This window comes from Oculina patagonica, chromosome 10 (genome assembly GCF_052425735.1).
Source record: "Oculina patagonica isolate OP01 chromosome 10, crgOcupat, whole genome shotgun sequence".
In the NCBI taxonomy this organism is placed as follows: domain Eukaryota; kingdom Metazoa; phylum Cnidaria; class Anthozoa; order Scleractinia; family Oculinidae; genus Oculina; species Oculina patagonica.
The window spans coordinates 13,589,614-13,604,721 of NC_135767.1; the positions used below are offsets into that span (position 1 = coordinate 13,589,614).

The 15,108-nt window shown below is 40.4% G+C and overlaps 3 protein-coding genes and 1 pseudogene across 4 annotated transcripts in view; 3 read left to right on the forward strand and 1 right to left on the reverse strand.

Moving 5' to 3' along the window:
* Positions 1-2,069: 2,069 nt before the first annotated feature.
* On the forward strand, positions 2,070-6,903 carry LOC144628094 (indolethylamine N-methyltransferase-like; annotated as a pseudogene).
* Positions 2,573-3,977, forward strand: LOC144628092 (uncharacterized). The gene is made up of 2 exons (XM_078486152.1): positions 2,573-3,394; positions 3,565-3,977. Exons 1-2 carry the CDS (start codon positions 2,731-2,733, stop codon positions 3,975-3,977), a joined length of 1,077 nt encoding a protein of 358 aa, XP_078342278.1. The 5' UTR covers positions 2,573-2,730.
* Positions 4,735-6,423, reverse strand: LOC144628093 (uncharacterized). Its single transcript, XM_078486153.1, has 3 exons — positions 6,287-6,423; positions 6,073-6,136; positions 4,735-5,600 (listed from the first exon to the last, which is right to left on the reverse strand). The coding sequence occupies exons 1-3, from the start codon at positions 6,378-6,380 to the stop codon at positions 4,817-4,819; spliced, it is 942 nt and encodes a 313-aa protein (XP_078342279.1). The 5' UTR covers positions 6,381-6,423; the 3' UTR covers positions 4,735-4,816.
* Positions 6,904-10,669: 3,766 nt separating the features above from the next.
* The window catches only part of LOC144629000 (uncharacterized), a 35,914-nt gene continuing 31,475 nt past the window's right edge, over positions 10,670-15,108 (forward strand). The window contains exons 1-3 of one of the 2 annotated variants that reach the window (XM_078487140.1): positions 10,670-10,835; positions 13,290-13,356; positions 14,507-14,572. In XM_078487140.1, coding sequence (XP_078343266.1) covers positions 13,338-13,356; positions 14,507-14,572 — 85 coding nt within the window. In that variant the 5' untranslated portion in view covers positions 10,670-10,835; positions 13,290-13,337. The remainder of the gene's footprint in view (positions 10,836-13,289; positions 13,357-14,506; positions 14,573-15,108) is intronic. The other variant, XM_078487142.1, reaches the window with a different exon arrangement.

The following is a 15,108-nucleotide window of genomic DNA, read 5'->3' on the forward strand; positions in this document are numbered from 1 at the left end:
GGCGAACTTGAGCGATTTTGAGTCATTCTGTGCCCACCGTGTCTTTGGGGTCAAAACTTCTCTGGATCTTAGTTCCATATTGCTTGCTTATTGCTTGCCACCCACATACAGTTTCTGACTTCAGTTTTGCAAATTTCACTGGGAAATGTACTGTGACTGGGTAGACTACGAGCAGTCCCTTTTTTTTCGCAGAGTTTTTCCCTTCAAGCTCGACGAACTCTTCGAAAAAAAAATTCGCTTCAAGCTCAACGGACTCTGCGAAAAAATAGGGACTGCTCGTAGTCTATGACTGTGGGGGGAGGGGGAGGGGACAGGGGGGTCTGAACCTCCCGCCTACCGTACCTTTTACTCCCACTTCCCGTACCCTTTACTCCCGCCTCCCGCCCCTTTCCGTAGCTTTTCTCTCCTGTTTGTTTCATGTCTATTGCGAAATATAATGAAATGTTACGAAATTTCACTCGTTTTCTCCCGGTTCCCGCCACCTTAAGAATCCCGCTTCCCGGCCTCTCTCCTCCCGCTTCCCGCCCAGGGGGGGGTACTCCGGGATCAAAGTGACGGGGATGATCGAATGGAGGCAAACTCAGGACCCAAAAAAATCCCTGAGTCTTCCGACATTGCCCAAAAAAATCCCTGGACCAAAAAAAACGCCCAAAAAAATCCCTAGTCAAATTACCCCTAAATTGCCAAGGCCGCGCCAAGGCACTTTAGTTTGATTTTAATAGGTGGTTTTCACTGTCACGCCGCGAAAAAATAAATCCAAAACTATTGAGTCAAAAAAATCAAGAATAATACAAGTTGTAGAAAACTATTATATAAACTACTTGTCCAAGTTTCAGGTCTGTTCGTTATTTCGTACTCGAGTTATCCATCAAATTGTTTCTCGCAAATTTAGAGAGCACAGTATGGACCCGCCATGTTGGAGCCCAAGCAGTTGGGCTCCAACATGGCGGCCGGAAATCAATGAAAACATCTGGCATTAAATCCCGCTACAAAAAGCGGTCGGATCACCCTCATGAACAAGTTAACATTTAGCCAGCGTAGCTTGGCGTTCTAGTCACTCGGGGAGAGCGAGAAATCGCGCGCGCGAGCAAAGCGACGGCAGTCACATAAACACTTCTCGCTAAACCTCAACTGTTCAGATTGTTACAAATTGCAGGATAAGGCATTTTTTTAACAAAACGTGACAGCCTTCTGGCGGCCATCTTTGATCTCGTGTGGTGTGAAACTCCGAAATTCAAAATGCTCTTTCTTAAAGATGGCGAATGCTATCGAGCTAAAAACCCTCAACAAGATATATATTAAGGACGTCCATTAGGCAGTGAAGGATAAAAACTCAGAGGTCTTGCGATTTTGGGTTTTAGAATTTTGATGACGTCACGTGAAAACCAAGAATACCCAAAAAAGTCCCCTATTTAAATCAAGTCACCCAAAAAAAAATACCTGCCAAATTCTCCTACCCAAAAAAATCCCGGAATCGAAAATTTCGACCCCAAAAAAATCCTTCGCACATCCCCGTCACTTGGACCCCGGAGTACCCCCCTGGGGCTTCCCGCCCCTTTTCTCCCAGGATCCCCCCCCCCCCCCCCTGTCCCCCTCCAGATGACTGGGCGGCAGGTCTATTTCGGGGGCGAGAGTGAGGGGTGATGGTTTGGGGTGGGGGTGAAGGGTGAGGGGTGAGGATTCGTTTTGTAATTTGCTAATCACCTCCGAGTTAACCAATCAGGGCGCGCGAAAAGCACTATTCACTTGTGTGGTTTATACTAACATACACTTATCTTTAATAAGCATAAAATAGAAAAACTAACTGACATAAATAAATACATATATTAAAAATAAATATATTAGAGTTTTTCCTAAAAGAATATATCTAAGAATTTTGTAAGATTTTTAATTATTAAACGAATCCACGCCCCTCACCCCCACCCCTCACTCCCACCCGTCATCCCTCACCCCTCACCTCCGAAATAGACTTGCCGCCCAGTCCCAGTTGGCCTACGAACGCAGCAGACGTATTTCCAGTGAAAATTTGCAAAACTGAAGTCACAAACTGTATGTGGGTGGCAAGCAATATGGAACTAAGATCTGGAGAAGACTATCAGCAATGTTTTGACCCCAAAGACTATTTGAGTAATTATTTGAGTGGAATCTCGACAGAAAAAATCGACTGGTCACACTTTATGATGCGAAGTTTCCACGAAGCTTGGTCCAAAATGCCCAAGAAGAATCTCAAGATTTTAAATTTTGGTGGAGGCCCAAACATCAGCGATCTGATCAGCTCCGTACCTTATGCTGAGGAAATAATCTTTGCTGAATACAGCGAAAGGAATCGACAAGCTGTTGAAGCGTGGCGACAGAAATTGCCTGATTCTCACGACTGGTCATCGTATTTCAAGTTTGTTGTGCAGAATTTGGAAGGAAAAGAAAGTCACGAAGTCTTGATACGTGAAGCTGAGCTGAGAAAGAAAATAACCCATATTCTACCGTGCGATATCGAATGGGAAGACCCGGTGAAATGGCCTTCTTCGTGGCCCTCGCAGTCGGCCATGTTTGATGTTGTCACGACGAGTCAATAGGGACCTTTAGCACCGACGCCGAGGACGTGGACGAGACCTTGTTTGACCGAGTGGGTCCTGGGACGGGACCGTCATTTACGGCGGGAAAAATAAACATTTAGCAGACCGCGCCGGCTACGAGGACGAGGTAATCTTCCAGTTGAAGTCCACAGAGAACATGATGTCCTTCAAAGAATTTCGTGAGATGCTCATACTTCTCTACGCCGACAACATTGTTTCAGATGAAGAGTTTTTATTGCTTTACGATACCTTCAGTTCAAAAAATCCAGATTTCCCTCATGGAAACTACGAACGATTCGATTTGGATTCTATGAACTCCGCCGAATGCAAAGCAGAGTTTCGTGTTGAGAAGCAAGACCTTCCTCGCCTTATTGCAGCACTCCAACTACCACCAGTGTTTAAATGCGAGCAGAGGAGTATTTGCGATGACATAGAAGCCTTATGTATGCTTCTCAAACGAGTTGCCTATTCATGCCGACTCAGTGATATGATTCCGCGCTTTGGCCGACCGGTTTCTGTTATAAGTTTGATCACTAATGATGTCATGGACTATATCTTTGACGTTCACGGACACCTCATAACCCAATGGAATCGAGATCTTCTGAATCCTGGGGCTTTACAGCGTTATGCAGATGCTATATCAGGAAAAGGCGCCCCGCTTGACAATTGTTTTGGTTTCGTCGATGGGACAGTACGACCCATTTCAAGACCCGGAGAACATCAAAGAGTAGTTTATAATGGACATAAAAGGGTCCATGCCCTTAAATTTCAATCCCTGTCCCTACCAAATGGACTAATAGGAAACTTGTATGGACCAGTTGGTGAGTTTTTAATTTTATTCTCTTTTTAGTACTTATAATGAACTTTATTATTAAAACACAATCGATCACAAAATAAAATATGATATTGAAAGTTGTTTTTATTGTTTTTAGCTCTACAAACTTCCCAAACTATTTCTATTCTCACCTCCTATTTTCTTTGTTTTTTATAGAGGGGCGTAAACACGACGCCGGGATGTTGGCAGATTCTGGACTATTGCGTGACCTTCAACAGTATGCTTTCTCTCCAGTAGGCCAACCCATGTGTATATATGGAGATTTGGCCTACCCTCTCCGTGTGCATCTTCAAACCCCGTTTCGTCGTGTCCCACTTGCACCCGCCATGCAGGATTACAACGAAGCCATGAGCGCGTTAAGAATTTCAGTGGAATGGCTTTTCGGTGATGTCATTAACTCTTTCAAATTTCTTGACTTTAAAAAGAATTTGAAGATCGGCCTAAGCAATGTCGGTAAAATGTATGTTGTGTGCACACTACTTCGTAATGCCATAACATGCCTTTATGGTAATACCACCAGCGACTACTTTGGTATTGAGCCCCCCGCCCTGGAGCAATACTTTCAATAAAGTAAAATAGCTGTGTATTTTTTATGATACAGCTTTATTTTTCTGGACAAACGAAAAATGTAATGGGGCATGAAATGCAGATTGTAGGGGAGGGGACATTACAGGAACAAATAAAAAATCCCAACATATCTTTTGATCCCAACATATTTTTTTTATGATACAGCATTATTTTCCTGGACATACAATACATGTTATGGGGCAAAACATGCAGATTGTAGGGAAGGGGACATTGCAGGAACAAATAAAACATCCCAACAACCCCCCCCCCTTCTACAAAGAATGGTCCTTAAACCCTTATTAGCCTTGGCCTTTTTTTAGACTGGGGGTGGACTGAAAGTACCCCACCCCCTCTTAAAAAATAGAAAAAAAATGCAAAAAGGGAAGGGATCATTCAGGGGTGGATCCAGGGGGATGGGTTGGGTGGCTACCCACCCCCCTTGATTAACCAGAAAAATGAAAATAAATACATTAAAATAGACAATAATGACAACAACACTGAGTAAGGTTTGATCTCTTCTGGTATGTTCTTCAAAACTTCTAAAAGATAAAACACAAAAGTATAAATTTTGGTCAACCCTAAAGGAAAACATTTGGTTGCCATGAAAATCACATGTTACACTTAAAATTGTAACAAAACATGAATATTAAATTTAACTTTTTTCAGTACTTAACTCAGCACCCCATGGGGTGAAAGGGTTCACCTAGGTTTTCGTAAACTTCAACTTTATATCTCTTTTTAAATTTTAAAAATTGACCATTAAATAAAATGTTAACCACAACATAGTTCCAAAAGGCTTAAGTGTGCAAATGTTTTTCTAAACAGCTCTTTTGCCTTCCTCTTATGAGGACTTGGGCAGGACTCTTTCCAGTAAACCCATGAGTACCTGGCTCTGCTGTTGTTGCTGCTCCAAAAAAAGCATTTGGAAATTTTGCATCTGCTGTTCCTGTCTCTGCTGCTGTTCAGTCATGACCTTTAATACATCCTGGTATTGTTGCTGGCTGTGTCTCTGCTGAACCATCAGCATCTGTTGCTCGGCAGCTCTATTTTCTTGTTCTTTCTTCTTAATTTCCATTTCTTCCTTCCTGATTTCTTTTTCATTCTCATACTTTTCTTTCAGAATTTGCACAGCTTCAGTGGTGCTTTTTCTGCTTTTTGGTGGAGTAACTTGATCAGAGCTTGCATCAGCATTCCTCTTTTTGGTTTGCCCCAGGCGCTCCATGGCCTTCAATCTACTCTCTTCTGCAGAGGCCTTGTCACTTTCATTCTTCTTAGTAAGAGTATTTGAATTTTGTTTTCTTTCCAAATCAGCTGCTTGCTCTTTTTCGATGATCTCAGACAATGCCTTCTCTAATTCGGTTTCATCGTCACATTCAATCCCAGAACCTTGCTCCTCCTTTCTCATCTTTTCTTTGTATTTGTTGACTAAAAGAGTGAGTCTTTCCCTGACAGAACGCTTACTGACTTTGAATTTGGGATAGTTTGTGCCATTTAAACGTAATGCTACTTCGCCCCAGACCTCTCCTCTTTCTTTGCTTTGCTTAGGGAATTTCCATGGTTCCAAGACAAGGACTTCTGTGCAAAGCATGCGATCATGTTCTTCTGACCATTTCATTGCATAATTTCTGAAAACAAATAAATAAATAAATAATTTTTTACGGCCTTATGTGCCCAAGGGCACGAAGAGGATTGAGTGAGTGAGTGAAATTATTTTTACAATCAGTTTATATTATTTAAACTGCATTGCAAGTAAAATATATTTAATCTCGAGGCCTCAAGTGTATATACTAAGTTTTCAGTGCTGTAAGTTGTAAATAAACCTTTGTTTATTTTTTTTGCGGCTAAAATTAAAATAGGATAAAACGTGTAACGCGTGTTGGCAATCTTTGATTACAAAAATTACCCTCTACGACAATTTAGGCTTCATTCAGTATCAACGACAACTTAGTGAGAAATAAAACATTTCAGAAGGAACTTGGTCGATACGGTAACCGCAAATTTAAACGGACAACTTTGATTTTCAAAGCTACAATGAAATGCAGTTGAAAGCATGCGACTTATATTTTTAGAAAGCACTTATAAGATTTATGTACGAACCCTGTACTCTTTGTATCATCATCCGCCATCACTGTAAACACAGCTGCAAAGCTCAAAGCTCTTTCTGCAGGTGAAAAGAAAACAAGAAATTAATATGGTTCTTCACGGTTCGATCAAATAACTTACGGTACCTATCTTGTCCACGTACCGACACTTTAAATTGAAAAAATCCCCAAAATAAGTCAGCAAAAGACAGTAAACATATAAAACATACCTTCGTTCAACACTGTACGGCAAATGGCGGCAAACGACGTCCTCAACGAGGTGTGGACGACGAGTTCCGCACGAATGGGCATGCGTAGTAGCATCAAAGTTCATTTTCTCAACTTCCGGTCGGTGACGTTCACGTCCTCGGCGTTGGTGCTAAAGGTCCCTAATGCCTTGAAACTATCGTGGCATCTACTGAAGACTATCGTCACGCAATCGCTAAATTGAAAAAGTTTCTCAAGCCGGGTGGATATCTCTTGATGTTTGGCAATCTAGGCGAGACATTTTACATGGTAGGGCAAGAGAAATTTTATTCTTTTTCACTGAGCAAGGAGATTATTGAAGAAACAGTTGCCAAAGAGGGATTCCAGGTTATTGATATGAAATTACTGCCGTTGTTTGACACTGTCGTGGACTACAGTGATGGACAAGCGTCATTTTTCTTAAGAGCAGCATTCCAAGCATAATGAATGTTTAGGAGAGCAGAGCAATTGGGCTGCACTCTGGTATAGTGTACAGTCAACTCTCTCTTAACGGACACCTCTGTAAGACGGACACCTCAGTGGTGTTGGTCCCGTCCCTATCGTTTTTCAGTCATTTTACTGCAACTAAACTCCCTATAAGACGGACATCTCTCTAAGAGATTTATTCTTTTATATGTATGTTAACTAGCCCTACTGGCCTCCTCAGCATGTGAAAAATTCAAAAGAATTTTTATTCTAAAACGAGGCCAGTAGGGCTAATTAACATACATAAAAAAGAATAAATAAATTGGCCGCCATTATGAAAGTGGTGTATGCAATGTGTGAAGTTGCGAAATAAAAATGCTAATAACTAAGAATATTTGTGAAAAAGAATGTTGTACTGTCCAGGTAGAGGACAGGAATTGTTATCCGCATTGGGAGTTAGCTTCGAATGCCACGCTTCCAAAGTTTTTCTTGTTCTAAAGCCGCCTTTGTCAATGACAGATGCATTATCGAAGTCAATCGCGTGATTATTGGACCAGACGTGATTAGCGATTCTCGAACCTTTTGCCGCGGTTTTAACATTTCTCAGGTGTTCTTTTTTCCTGATGTTGAAGGCTCTGCCCGTCTCACCAATGTAACACCATGAACACTCAGCACAAGGAATTTTATAGATAACGTTTGTCTGCGATTCCAAAGAAGGTCGAAATTTTGGAGCTGGGAACTGTTGTTGGAGGGTGGTCAGTGGTTTGTTTACTACCGGTGATATCGTGCTTTTTAAGAACACGGGTCAGAGGTTCTGTTACCCCTTTAATGTATGGTAGAGAGGCGAATGACTTGTGCGATTCGGGCGCCTCGACCATCTTGAAAAATGTTCCAACAAGTTCCTCCGGGGATAACACTGTCAAGGGTCGGGTTTTGTTAGACTGGATGTTTTTAATGAACTTCAATGGGTAACCATTAGATTCAAGTGCTGAATGAACTTGGTTAAGTTCTCGTTGTTTTCCTTCGGAAAAGAGCCTTCAACACCAGGAAAAAAGAACACCTGAGAAATGTATTTTACTGTAACTTTTGCCGGGACATAGAATATTCATCGTTATACTGCCAGGAATATTGTTATATCGAGGATCATTATATTGGGGTTCTACTGTATATACAATGATATGAATTCTTAATTGCACAAAGGCTATTCCAGATTTTAGATCCTTTGATCTTGGTAGAGTATTTTTTTATAGTTGGTATTGGAATAATCTATTTAAATATTAGATGATACATTCTATGTGTAGGTTCGTATTGAGTGTGAAGGTTGTTTCCAGGTCCGGCTGGAGTCTTTATATAAATTCCTAGTTCATTATCCACTACTTCATCGAGTACTGTTTTGATAAATATATTTGTATCATCCTCCAAAAATATGAGAGAATTGCACACTATCCCATGGTGCTGACGACTCACTACATTAACCCGTCTTATTTAATATCAGGTTTTAATTATTATTATATTTTTCATGGTTATCACTTTCACTGTCTTATTTTATCTTTGCAGCATTTTTTTTTTTTTTTTTTTTTTTGGGGGGGGGGGGGGGCTATTGCTCAGTCCCCCTACCCCCTCTTCTTGGTTCATTTAATTTTGCAATGCTGCTCTCAAGAAAAAAAATTCATCTGCATCATCACAACTACCTGAACTGTGATTTGGCAGTAATATCATATCAAGTACCTGAAATCCCTCTTGGGTAAATGTTTTTTCAATCATCCCCTTGTTTAGTGAAAAACAATAAAATTTCTCTTGCCCTACCATGTAAAAAGTCTCGCCTAGAACGCCAAGCATCAAGATATATCCACCCGGCTTGAGGTACTTTTTCAATTTAGTGATTGCGTGACGATAGCCTTCAGTAGATGTCACGGCAGCTTCCAGGCATAGACTCGTCGTGACAACATCAAACATGGCCGACTGCGAGGGCCACGAAGCAGGCCATTTCACCAGGTCTTCCCATTCGATATCACAGGGTAAAATATGGGTTATTTTTTTCCTCAGTTGAGCTTCACGTATCGAGACTTCGTGACTTTCTTTTCTTTCCAAATTCTGCACAACAAACTTGTATACCTGCCAACTTTTTCTGGGTCAAAGGCGTGAGAGTTTTATCCAGCGAGTGCCAGGATTTCCGAAGACGATACGACCATGTCCGAAGTTTTCCGAAGACGTCCGAAGTATTCCGAAGACATTTTGAACATATCCCGATCCTAGTCCGTGGACGTGTTTTGCTTAACACGACCTCGTTCCTAATGCTTTTCTTGTCAAAACTCTGAGATTTCGGGGAAAGTATCGTCATTTACTCACTTTACATGGATTTCTCGTTTCTCACTTTGTTTGAGTTTAGATATTTTGGAAAAGTGTGTCGGTTATGGTTGTAATAACTAACATTTTTCAACTAGGCGTGAGAAATTGGTTCGTAAGCGTGAGTTGGCGTGAGATCGAAGTTTTCAACTCGCAGGCGTGAGACTCACGCCTAAGGCCATCCCCTTTTTTTTCTCTGTTTAGCGTCGTCCGACCGACCCAGATTTTCGCGTTTTCAAAAAAAAAAAAAAAATTTATACAGAAGGTATAGAAGGCAATGACACATTATTTTTAATAATGTTTCATCCTTTTTACGCTGTTCTTGTTTGAGTTTAACCACGACGTCGATTTTTCCTTCCTCCATTGCCGCCATGTTGACTTTGTAACCATGTCTTCTTGTTTCCAGGCTCCACGGACATTATGCTGAGGTACCGGGCCTCCTAGTTCCAGACTCCTTATCCACTTTTTTTTTTAATTTTTTTTTTTTAATTCCGACCGACCGACCCAAATCAGAAAACACATACGACGATAAACGAAAAAAAAAAAGGGGATGGCCTAAGGCGTGAGAGTTGGCAGGTATAAACTTGAAATACGATGACCAGTCGTGAGAATCAGGGGCAGATGCATGATCCAATTTCTGTCGCCAGGCTTCTACAGCTTGTCGATTGCTTTGGCTGTATTCAGCAAAGATTATTTCTTCAGCATAAGGTACGGAGCTGATCAGATCGCTGATTTTCGGGCCTCCGCCAAAATTTAAAATCCTGAGATTCTTCTTGGGCATTTTGCAGAGATGCCAACCTAAAAAAACGACATCCGGGAGACCACCAATTTTGCGTAAAGACACCTCTTCTCAAACTCGAAAACTGCGTAAAAAATTAAGCTTCACATCACCGAGTCATCCACAAAAATACGTCAAATATTTTCAATTTTTCTCCCAGAATCGGCCAAAATAAGTGTGAAAACACGTATTTTTTAGAAATTTCCTTCGCATCCGGGAGATTTGACGACCCGTACGGGAGACCGGGAGATTCAGCCTGTATTCGGGAGACTCCCGGATAATCCGGGAGAGTTGGCATAGATGATTTTGGACCAAGCTTCGTGGAAATTTCGTGTCCCGAAGTGTGAAAAGTCAACCTTCTCGGCGGAGATTCCACTCAAATAATCATTCAAATACATTTTCGTATCAAAATATTTGTGATAGTCCTTCCCAGATCTAAGTTCCATAATGTTAATACTGGAAAGAACTAGAAACAGCTAGTTTCCGTGATCGTTGTGATCAGTTCTTGGCTCCTTCTTCGTGTAAAAGCACAGAACACGTCACAAAAGAATGTACTGCCTCGCAAACCTATTTTTTTTATTATATTCCTCGTTCTTTTGTCTTTTTGTTCTCTATTGTTAATCAAGAAAGTTATCAATAGTAAAAAGGGGGGATCACTTCATGGAATAACGTTATCAAAGGGGAGAAAACCTAAATCCCAAAATCCACCGCTCCCCCCCCCCCCCCCCCCCACCCAGGCGATAAATAATGACCGGTCCCTTATGTTTCGTGCCAAAATATTGCGTGACATACCGTAAAAGTCGGCCCCAGTTTTCCTCTGGTGTGGCCACTAAGCAGGAAGAGCATCATGGCGGCTGGCACGTAGTGAGTTGAACTTTGGTTTTCTTTATTTCCTCTTTTCAGCTCGTTCGTGCTCCATCATCGTTTTGCGCGATAATTCTTAAAGACGGATAATCACTATTAACAGGGTGCAAATCTGAGAGGTATGTTATGCTTGTAGCTTGAGATACTGTTGCATGAATTTGTTGTAAGCTTATTGGTCAAACTCTTGCATTCTGGAGATGCTTCGAACGTATTGCGATGGCGGGATTTTTTATTATTCTGAATGTCTGACTTGGCGTCGTGAAACTTCGTTGTGAAATTTAAACTGCATATTTTGCAAAAGACGCTCTTTTACTTGCTTGTGTTATCTTCCTAGTTTAATTTCATGTCCGTACACGACGGGAACGTACGTGCGGGCATGCTTATAAACTCAAAAGGCACAAAAACAAAACAAAACGCCTGATCAATCGAATTTAACACAAATTCATGAGTATTTAAATTGTAAAATTTAATCAAAGGATCGATTGAGAGTTTAAACGAGTAGCAGATGCATTAAATGTGAATTAGAAACAACAACATATGGAAATTTTGCGTGCATGGCGGGGCTATGCATGTGCACGGTATCAAAAATGTGCTGCCATGTTGGTGTACAAAGTCCTCGTGCAGGACAGGTCACGTGCAAGTTGACAGTCATAACAGTCACTTGATTTATTGAAAAAAAGAAACGGAGAGAACTATAAACTTTAGTGACTGGTACTGTAGAAATTTTAATGCTGTCTTGATACACTAATGGTAATAATGTGAAAAAAGTTCTTTATTTTTTTTCCAAGAGGGCACGGTAACGAATCCTGCAATCTGATTGGTTTTTAGCGCGGGCAAGATTCTCCTATCTCTGCCCACGGGCCACGGTAACGCTTTCGTGAGTTTCATTTCGTGGCGAGACGAACGAACCTATGACAGTTTTGCTCTCCAAATGATTTAAATCGATGTAGTTGCTCACCAACCGTTGTAAATTTGAAAGGGAAAATTAGCAGTGGAATTAAGGGCCTTGAAGTTCTCCAAAAGGCAAGTATTTATTCTCTTTAGTGACAAAGTGAAGTTATAGTTTTATGGCCGTGGTTTGCCGATCGTTGTTTGTGCATTCGCACTGATTTTCACGCCATTGCGGTTAACTGCAAGTCGCCGGTTTACAGACTCGATTCATCCTTTCAAACACCTTGCTTCTCTGCTACTTTTCTTCAAAACCGAATACTGCTTATCGCCGTTCAAGAAAATGAGATGCTTTATTAAAAAACAGTCAAATTAATTCTCGCAATATTGTGCCGTCACTGTGCAGGCGACCAAACTACACATTTCAGCTTCATTCAGTTTCACTTTCGCAAACTTTTTGTCAAAACAGAATACTGTGGGAATCAACACAGAGGTTTTTGACTCGTTAAATACAAATGTAAATAGCTAAGTGCTTTCCAGTCCGAAAAGTAAGTTTAATTAACTAAAGAACTCACAAGCTGAAATGGAGTTAAAAGTGTTTCGCAACTCGCTGATTGCTCTGTTCTACATTGTGCTTTTCTATTATTTCAGATGCTTTTTTTCTTTTTTTTCAGATGAAATTTTCCTTGAGTACTGTTCATTTTAGTGAATTTATTTTGTTTGGCAGTAAGCTCTTTATATAGCAAACAGATCATTATTTACTCTTGCCGTAGCTTATGGCGATCGACTCAACATTGGATGCGCGCGTATATAAATACAAACACATTTGGCAAGAAAGTCTTTGTAGGTTTTTTAGGTGTTTTTTAATCAAACACATTAAAGTAGGAAAAAAATAAATAAGTTATTTACCGGCTTAGGGTCGGTCTGTATAGTGAAAAACTGTGACCTCGGCCTTGAAAATGCTGCCCTCGGCCTGCGGCCTTGGGCAGCATTTTCAAGACCTCGGTCACAGTTTTTCACTATACGGACCTCCCAGCCGGCAAATAACATATATATCTTTGCAGCTAAATCAAACAATATTAAATAGACAAAAATGTCTTGGACATGAAAATAAGTGGAGAAGTGGTCGCAAGTTTAATCCAAGTCACTTTAATCCAAGTCACCACTTATCATATATGTCTTGGACATGCCTTAAAACAAGTAAAGATTTACACAAATTTTCCCTCTCATACGCTCATAGTACCTCTCTCCACGCAGACGTATAAATTGGTACTGGTGAAATAATGCTGGGGGGGTTCCCCTGTGATGTACTTGTATCCCATTCAGCAGTAGGGGGGGGGGGGGGAGGTAGAAATATTCCTAACAAGTGGCTTCATGCTATGCGGAAACTGGTATAAAAAAGGCTTCACTTCGAAACAACAATAAAGTAGATGTCATTTTTTTTGTTTTTATTAAAGGGATGATCTTAACTTCGAATTGGCTGAGCAGTCTTTTTGGCAAAGTCACAGACACATAACAAACAATGACGATTTTCAAGCATTACCGGTGTAAAAAAAATCATTTTGAATTCATACAAACTGAGATAAACTTGAAAAAAGATAATTATGGGCCAACTTTTTTTCAAATTTGCACAAACGCAATGCATTTTAATCTTCTTCTATTTTTGGCCACTTGTTTACTTTTAGAAACTGTTGTACAGTGTGATCATCGTTGCAGTCTTTTAATGTCGAACAATGGATGCTGGAAATAAAGGTTGGTGTACATGGTATCAGATATATCCCAGATATAAATGATAATAAAAGTAAAATAAAATAAGATTAAAATTAAATTTGTTGGTCTTCAAGAACCCCCACCCCCAGGAATTCCCAATCTGTGGGGGAGTATGGGCATTAACAGACCTCTCAACCTCAAAGCACCGGAAATCTGGAGATTGAGGTAAAAAAAATCTGGAGATTTCAGTAAAAACCGGGAGATTGATCAACTGACGGTCAAAAATAACTAAAAAAGTCCTAAAACCAGGCGCTAATCAAATGACTTGTTACTCTGTTTACCGTGAGATTACTGTTTCTCATCGTGAGATTGAAGTGAAAACCGTGAGTCTCACGACAAAATCGTGAGACTTGAGAGGTCTGCATTAATTTTTCTGGAACTACACGCAAGTCAATTGGAATTTCTAAAGAGTGTTTTTGAAGAGAGAGGAAAACTAGATCAACTCTCAGGGTAGGAACAAGAACCAACAACAATAGCTAGACTAAAAGAATAAACTAACTGAAAAGAATAAATTCAATTATAGCAATATAAGAAGCTGAAAATATCCTTTATGAGGACCTGTTTATGAATTATAGCTGGTGCTTCATGACACTCACCAGAGCTCAGGCGTGTGCTGGGTCTTATCAAAAGCCCTGTTGGTTAAGTTCCAAGTGGTGCATGTTTTTTTTTTTTTCTTTAACCATTATGAGAGTGACTATTCTGCACTCAGTCCATGTAGTGAGACATGGGGTATGATCAATCACACTTAACTTTTTTTAAGTTAAAAAGTTGATACCAAAAGGATTCAAACCTGGGTTGTCGGCTTACCAGTTGGGAAACATATCCACTACGCCAGCAATGACCAGCTGCCTAAAGCCTGAATTTTTTGGCCAGAAATTCTAGCCCTATAAGAAAGGCCAACCACAAGCAACCTAAGCTAAAGTTGGCTAACCGAATGGGATTTAGGCTAACTTTGGTTAACCAAAGTGCTGTTTAGTATTCACTACATGATACATGGTATGATATGATATCAGCTGTCTCACTATTGTCTCACTGTAGACATGAATTGAGTGCAGAATAGTCAGTCATGATTATACCCTTGTGCAAAGTCATACATAACAATGTGCATGCATATATTTTTTTATAATCTTAGATGGAATAATTCTGAAACTCCAGAGTGAACTAGACAAACTCAAGGAAGTTTTTAGGTGCTCTGCAGGTGAGTCTTTTTTTTATTATTAACAATATATAAACCATGGGATTACTTTGTGGTTATTGCTCTGGATGTTAGAGTTAAGAGGGTCTGGGTTCAATTAACTGACAGTTGGCCAGGGTCATCCAGGGATTAAAAAAAACAACTTGAAATTCAGCTCACCCTTTGTGCAAGGCTTGTCTAAGTTTGTCTTTTATATAGTCAGCAGAGTGAATTTGCCTAGTGGACCCTTGCTTGTTGGGCAAGTGAGCGTGAAAAATTACATTTAGTACTTTACTGGTAGGAAAATCCACTTGTTCCAGATGACCAGACAGCACTTTTTTCTGCCATTGTGCGGTGTATAATAATTACCGATTAACGCTTCATGAAATTACGTGAATTTCAAAAATTCGCGTTAAGTCATGTTAATTTTTGTTAACGTTGATTTCTGCACCGGTAATTTAGTGGAGCGTTAATTTCCGCGACCTTAGTTTCCATTATTTTGGCCCCAATTACTCGATACAGTCCAGACGTTCTTATCTCCTAGGTAAAAGCATTTCATT

Bases quoted from the DNA above. Each gene is read 5' to 3' on its own strand.
- LOC144628092 (XM_078486152.1), top strand. From the start codon at position 2,731: ATGATGTCCTTCAAAGAATTTCGTGAGATGCTCATACTTCTCTACGCC. The intron at 3,395-3,564 runs GTGAGTTTTTAA...TGTTTTTTATAG, and splicing joins AAACTTGTATGGACCAGTTG to AGGGGCGTAAACACGACGCC.
- LOC144628093 (XM_078486153.1), bottom strand. From the start codon at position 6,380: ATGCTACTACGCATGCCCATTCGTGCGGAACTCGTCGTCCACACCTCG. The intron at 6,137-6,286 runs GTATGTTTTATA...TTTCACCTGCAG, and splicing joins CCGTACAGTGTTGAACGAAG to AAAGAGCTTTGAGCTTTGCA. The intron at 5,601-6,072 runs GTTCGTACATAA...ATTTGTTTTCAG, and splicing joins GATGATACAAAGAGTACAGG to AAATTATGCAATGAAATGGT.